We start from the raw sequence: 7,626 nt of genomic DNA on the forward strand, positions 1-7,626 counted from the left end.
TTTATAGTTATTTTCCTCCCTTATCCCTGCTGTGGCTAGGGGAGGGCCATCTCGGGCTTACGTCCACCTCCTAATTCATGTGACATTTCCACTCTTCTCTTTTTCCCAGGGTTGATGCAAAGTGCTTCCTGAGACTCTTCTCCTCCCTGGCACTGAAATGGTACCCGGCAAAACACACAACTTGCCCGCTTGCCTCCCTCAGACCTCCCTCTGTGCTACTGTTCCAGCCTGCCTGGGCTACTGACTTTGTAGGATTTTCAGGCTTCGTTGGCACACAGGTCTGGGGCGGGGGAAACCAACCAACACCTTCTCCTGACGGGGAAAAGAAATCCCTCTTCGGAAAGAGGGATTTCAGCAGGCACTGAACTGTGTTAAGAAGTGGTCCTGACTCTTCCAAGTTGCAAAATAACCTTTCCCTTTGACTGTYTCCTCTCCTTATGCCACCACCTTGTCCCTGCCCTTAGCTTTGTTCAAAGCCTGTGTACTTCAGCATAATTGAGTGTGAAGCGTGCAGGATTGCTTAAAGCTTTCGTCTCAAGGTAAGAAAACATCTTGAAGCTACCGTGAGTTCCGGTTGTTCCCTAGGATCTGTTTTGTAACACTTAGCGAGACCAGTGAGAATTTCAAATAAATTAGCTTTACAACCTGCCATGCTACYTTCAGATTTCATTTCTAGCTCCTTTCAAGGTTTGAGGGAGAGATAATAAAGCAGGAGACTTACTTCCCAGTAAAAAAGGTGCCCTCAGGAAAGGGAACYTAGCAGCAACCCTGGAAATGAGGCAGAAAGCATCCTTGGGCCAGGGCATGTGCGTGTGTGTAAGCAGGGTAGGCAGAACATCTGTCTCTTTAGAATCTGATGTATATTCACATTCACCTGCTTCCTCTTGCAGTGAAAAATGTGAAAAGGAGGGAGACAATGGGACCCAGTTCATTCCATTACATCCATTCCTTTCCTTCTGCACCAGCTGAGCTTGGATCAGATCCAGCTTTGAATTTCCTGACTTTGGTGCCTCTTTCTGGAGGTTACACAGAGCTTTGACCAGCTTGAATTTCATGACTGGTTCTGAATGCACTTTCTTTCCTTACCATCTCCCTCTTCACACACAGGACAATAACTGGGCATCCCATGGATCCCATTCCATACATATTAACGCTTCTCCAGCTTTGAGCAGGTGAGAGCAAAGCAGGTTTCACAGCCCTGCCAGAGCTTCGTGGCATTCCATCAAGCTTTACTGAACTCAGATAAATGGGATAACAGATACTGAAAAATAACATAAAATTGAATAGTTCTGGGTGTCTAGTGCAAGAAAGGAAGGGGGTTTGTTGGCTCAGTCACGTGTGTGAAACCCTTCCTCTTTGCTGCTTCAGACAAGGACTGCTTATGCTTATGACTGAACCAGTTACCTTGTGCCTTCTGGCTGAGGTACTGGAGAGAGAATTGTGAGGGTCTCCTGCCTTTTTTTTTTTTTTTTTTTTCTTGAACAGAATGCCAAGGGAACCTTCCTAAGTACCATACATTTTTACCCCTCCATAGCAGAAAGTATTTGGGGAGCATATTCCTGTCTTCTAGAAAGGCGTCTGGGTGACTGTGTGACCTTAGTTACCTACCATAACTTCACATCAGCTACACCTATGTATGTACCATAACTTCAAGTGAGGGAAGTCAGACGATCTCTAGCCCTAGGAAGTCAGAACCTCACTCCCTATACAGTCAGCTGACAGATAAAATATATATTCAGGCTACCTGCTATAGCTCTAACAGCARTATGTCACCTCCTGCTCTTTGGATTCATCACTGATCTTAGGAACATAGAAGCCAAAAATGTCCTGCGGGTACCACAACAGCTGCTGGGACTCCAAGTGGACAGTAGACCCGAGATAATCACAAAATCAATGCAGAAGAATCTGTAAACACAAAGGCAAAGACAGTTTTTATGTGGAATGACTGGACTGGGAGAGGTTCAAAATGTTGTAGGTAACCCCTAAGGTTTTAGGTAACCCCTAGAATTACTCAGTGAAGGCTGAATAACAACAAAAGAGGAGGTCAGGTACTCCTATGTGCAGATGCTTTGTCTACAAACAGCATTGTCATTTTTTACCCTGAATGGGGGATTGCYATCGAAGGAAAACCTAAAATTTCTAATCTCTTCAACCAGTAGTGTTTAAACCACTAAAGACAGCAGGGTGAAACACTCCATCAAGGGAGACGGGAAGTATCATTTCTCCTGATGTACAAAACATRTTTCTATGCCACAGCCATGAAAGCAGTTTCTACAGCTGGCAATGCACATCAGTCAGAAGACAACACAACTGATCCAGACACGTCCAACATGCAGAATCTCAGAATCTTGGTGTTTCCTTACAAGAAACTGGAGTGAGATCCATTCATTTCCAAGGACAAAATAAGAACCCACAAGTCAGAATCCCGGCTAGATATCATGACTGCTTCAGTCAATTTTTCTCTTTTGAACTCAGGGAGAAAAGAGATCATTTCATAGTATCAGAAATGCAAGAACTTTTTTTGTTGCGTAGATGTTTTGCAAGAGCAAAGTAAAAAAAAAAAAATCTGAGCTCTTCATTTCTATTTTCTCTGAACTTCAGCCAAACTGCCAATTTGAAACTCCTATCATGGCTTAGTGTATGGAAACTCAAATAAAATTAGTTCTGTCAGTTAGAAAAGAAGCCAACAATGTGAAATAATAGAAGAAAGTTGAGTCAGATGGCCTGAAGTTTTCTATTAGTAAAAATAATCGCAACTAGGTTTATAGCACAGCTGCAAAAAGATAGCATTTCTTGGATCAAACTTGCCTTTGTATAATTTTTTTCCACATATAGACAATAATTCTCCAACCATATACTATTACTATTTCTTCTCCTTCCCTCATCCTTTCAGTTTATTGGGAGTGAAATAGTTCTCTATTTCATTTTTGTTCGCCTTTCCCAGAATAAGGTTTTCAAGAAGTTCACTAATGTTCCTCTGGCTTTTCAGGGGAAAAAAATCTAAGCACAACCTCTCAGGATTTTCCCACATTTTAAATCGCTTTATATCTTGCATTCTGACACAGATGAAATCCACAAGACAGTTCAAACAAGTGGGCTGCTTGTCTCTTTCTGTTTCTATGGAAATGAATGTCAGACCAGTTAAAACAAAGCACAGGCTTTACAGTAATCACTATATGGTGATTATTTAAAATAACATTGTACATTTTTCCTGTTTCAATCTCTATTTCTATGGCTACCAGAAAGAAAACAGAGAAGTGTCTCTTGTCGATGTCATTTGTCGTTGTTTTCTGGATGCTGTAAGTTCTCGYATGATGCTATAGATTTTAAGCTCCAGCAAGATCTTCAAGTGTGCAGTAATTTCACCKTGGCCAATTCTGTATGCTGTAGTTAGGAAACATTCTTACAGATGTAAGTGGAAGTTTGAAGGAATACAGAGTACAGGACTTAGGCCAACAGGGTTAAAAGTAGGGCAATTATCTGCTGTCCTTTGTCATTTTTTGACTCATTTGAGAGACGGTAAAACTAGCTAATATGTCCGGAGTTTTGTGGTCATAAGTTCTTTCTTGTATAATCAGCTCCTGGCCTAACTAATCACGCCATAGTCATGTTGACCTTCAACATCTCACAAGAAAACAGTGAGAGGCAGCACATGGAGTTCATAAAACCAGTCTCCTCCTATTTAATTTCATCACAACCTCCTCACTACATACAGCAAAAAACATCACCCCGCTTTATCCTCCTTAATGCTCTCAGTCTTACTGGCAGCTCTCCTGTACACAGATTATGCTCTTCTATCCGTACACGCAGCATGCTGGGCACTTGCACAGGCTTGAAGCTGGAGACATRCATCATCCCACAGGGACAGATACTGCTGGAAAGGACAAAAACAAAAAAATAGACCTAAGGTGTGTGGCGGGGGAAGGCTTTGTTGTCCATGCCCTCCTAAAGTATTTAAGTTATATTCGATCACTTCCTGAAGTGCATCTTCAAAGATACACTTCAAGAGAGTACATGTCTTGCCTCTCAGCTTAAGAACATTAGAAGAGAGCTGCTGAGTGGACCATGTTGTTGGAAATCAGCCCGTTTTCTTGTGAAAATGCATTATTATCGGCTTATGAGGCTGTCTTTTGGCTCATTGTTGTCACTGTTTTAATATGTATTTAAGCTAAGGTTTTTCACACTTACTAATAATATTGTGTACCTGAAATTCTAGACAGTGGCTTCTTAAAGCTACTTTGGTTCTGCCCTCACTGCAGTGAGTTACAAAGCTCCCTCTGATTTTYGTGCCACAGAATCAGTGTCAAAGCACTGAAATACCAGTGGCTTTTCTAAAAGTCTTGGAATATGCAGCTTCAAGGTCTTGTAAGTTAGGCATGCAAAGGGTAAAACATGCAAAATTGAGAGCACTTCTGAAAATACTAGTCCTAAACAATATCTAATCAGTGCCTGTTAAATGCTCAGCATTTTTTGAGATTCAGACCTCAGAGGATCCCAACTTAAGAATTCAAAAATCAAAAGCAAATAGCAGAAAAATGAAAATAATGGTGCATGCACAGCTCGCACATGGTTCTTTCTCCCTGAGGACTATAACGTAATAAACAGTGATCCCTGAAGAGATGCTYGGTGTCCATGGTCAAACCAAACCATGCCTAGTGGTGACTGACTGTTGTTGCAYGTATATAAGGCGGGAAGGATTTCAGTACACAGGGGAGCTATCCTTTTTCCTCCTCTGGATACAACTAACCTAGAGGGCCAAAGGTGCCGCTCTGCACACTGAATGACAGGCTTTATTTGGTTTATCATGAGAAGATATCAAGAGCCACCTTCAGCTCACGCCTCCTGCAGCTCTTCCCAGCCTGAGCACTGTCCTTCCCGCTCCTCTGCTCTCTCCCTCTCCTGTCTGATCTTCCCTCCCGCCTTCAGYGCCCGGGCAAGCAGCCTCATTCCCGGCTCATTCCGAGTCCTGGCTGCAGAGCCTGCTGCTAATGCACGTCCGTGCTGCTGACGCCGCAGCCGAGCTGGGTCCTTTGATATTGATATGGCTCTAGTGTAATGGYGGGGGAGATAAACTGTCATTAGTCAGGTTTTAAAATGCACTCCTTTGGCTACTCCRAAAAGTGCTGCTCCAGTTAAAACAACTAAGAGACTGGGAGGAGAAGGGGTTGTTTTATTTTTTGCACCCAGAGCAGAAGAAGTTGTGGTTTATCTAAAGTGCTGCAGCTGCTTATGCCAGAAATGCCCTGGCATCACGAGGCAGTTTYGGAAGGGTTATTGCCTCAGCCCAACCTACCTGCACAGCTCCTCAGCCTACTCGTGGTCCTCGTGCATCGCTCCCCCCACTAGCCAGGCCAGTGTTTGCAAACTTCTGCAGTTCAGCCCTTACAATGCCCATATGTCCAGCGTGTCAGCAGGCATTGAGCTGGATCAGTGGAAAGGAAGCAGGAGCGAAGGGTGCATTGCACTTGGACAAGCGATGGCGAAAGGGTTACGGTGTTAGACTGCGCTGGGAATACTGCCTTYTTGTGGGGCTGGGCCGAGGAAGCAGCCCACCTTTCAGCAGCATCCACCCCCTCATCCTCCGTGATCCCACGCTCAGATGTGGCAGGTGGAAGACTGAAGGTTGTGATGAAGAGCCTAACTCCCATAACAGGTTTGCATGAACTGGCATGAAGGATTTATGGCTGAAAGCACAAGAGAGAGCTCGGTGAAGCTAGTGGGCAAGAACTGGCCAAACCTACCAAAATAGCTCTTGTCTTCAGGATTGCATGGATCAGGATCCTAGAGCTAGAAATAAAGTTAACGCTGGGGGAGGCAAATTAGTCAAGACTGCAGTGCTGAGGTTGGGTTGTTACTAGAAAGGCCACTCAAGCCAGTAAAGGCTTCTGAGGTGGGGCTGATGCAGGAAAGGGTCACTTGGGCGTGTTAATTCTGTATCTGGAGCTACTTATTGAACCAGGAATAGAGCTGTGTTTCATGTGAGGAATTGGGAATTATTTTTCTGACCAGTAAATGCCAAGGGGACGACATGCAGCCTGGCAGTGTTCATCTGGCAGGAATCACAGGAACCTCCTTCAGCTTTCTGAACACCGAGGCAGCTCAGACATTAAAACTCAACTCCTTCACCGCTTACACCCATGCACATACGATGGAGCAGAGCAGCCTGGTCTTGGCCTGAACTCTCATTCTCTGAGTGGGCCTCCACAAACGGGGCCTGCCAGAACACAGACTGAGGGAGCAAAAATGTCACAGGTGTCACAGAGAAGGGACACAGGCTCCAAGTAAGGCAAGAAGATAGAAATGTTTGAAATAAAACTAGCAGTYAACCGGGTCTTCTCCCATCAAAGCCTGTGACAACCACCAAGGCTCTGAGAGGAGAGAATAAATGAACTTAAAGTTGAAGTTACTTTTGCTAGAAATGTATTTATTTGATTATTTATTTATTTATTTTATTTGTGCTAATATTCTATGGAATCTAGTGTCAGGATAGTGATCAGACTTGCCAATTTGACAACTGTGCTTTTCACTTGTAAGATATTTCCAGTACATGTGCTTTGAGCTTTCTAAAAGCTGTTTTAAATACATATTTCCTGCTGTTATGTGTCCACAATGCTTTCTGGAATTGCAAATGTATTTTTTTTTGTCTGAAAATACAATTCACTCAGAAGTAAACTCTAAGGTGAAATAAAGGATTCTCCTCATCCAGAATGAGCCTTCATTAATGTTTTATGGAAAAAATGAGCAATCTGTCCCTTCACACAGAAGCTGATAGACTATGCGGAATTCCAAATGAAACTATTATTGAAAACAAACATTAGAACCGTCAAACCTACTGAGTCTCAAAATATCATAAATGATGAGCAGAGTTTGAATGGAGAGTATGACATAACTAGCAGTACCAAGATGCTTTCTGGGTCTCATCTTTCTAAGTTAATTTTAAAAATCCCTTATATCTAGTTTCTAACAGTTGAAATTTTCTTTTGTTATTTTTCCCCCAGGCCAATGCTCTTTTTTTCTTTTATACTTTCTGCCTCCTTACTTCACATTCCTCATTTTAATCCACTTTTCTCGAAATATTGCAGCATCCTATACCAACAYGAAAGAAGTGGTGCACCTTAAATCCTAGAACGGCTGTTAATGTTGCCCTCTTCTGGTGCACGTTTTATTAACAGCAGTAATTGCTGTAATGAAAAACATTAAAAAGGTGGCTTGTAAAATGAGGGGAAAAAATCCATTTTGGATAGAGCTGAAGCTCGATTTTCATTTTCTATTTTTGATATAAAATGAGCCTTGATTTCCCGCTACTCTTTCAGCTACTGCTGGCTAAGATGTAACAGCTTACAGGGACCGGATTCCTCCTCCTCTATCCCCCTACGTTACTCGGAGGGGTATCCACCTCCTCTATCGCTCCACGCTACTCGGAGGGGTATCCATTTGGGATACTGCGCAATTACTGGAAGCCAAACCGGGGCGGGCAGCACAGGCCGAGCCGGGGCTGAGCGCGCCCACGCGAGGAGCGCGCGGGCCGGCACCGCTCACGGGCACGAGCACGGGCCCCGCCACGGGCACGAGCACCGCCGCGGGCACGAGCACCGGCCCCGCCGCGGGCACGAGCACGGAGCAGCG

At 43.9% G+C, this 7,626-nt stretch overlaps 1 protein-coding gene across 1 annotated transcript in view; it reads left to right on the forward strand.

The window, feature by feature from the left end:
• Positions 1–6,028: 6,028 nt before the first annotated feature.
• Positions 6,029–7,626, forward strand: part of URB1 (URB1 ribosome biogenesis 1 homolog (S. cerevisiae)) — a 49,571-nt gene continuing 47,973 nt past the window's right edge. The window contains exon 1 of the mRNA XM_026044949.1: positions 6,029–6,166. Coding sequence (XP_025900734.1) covers positions 6,029–6,166 — 138 coding nt within the window. The remainder of the gene's footprint in view (positions 6,167–7,626) is intronic.

This window comes from Nothoprocta perdicaria, unplaced genomic scaffold, assembly GCF_003342845.1.
Source record: "Nothoprocta perdicaria isolate Ctin4 unplaced genomic scaffold, notPer1 scaffold_391, whole genome shotgun sequence".
Lineage (NCBI taxonomy): Eukaryota > Metazoa > Chordata > Aves > Tinamiformes > Tinamidae > Nothoprocta > Nothoprocta perdicaria.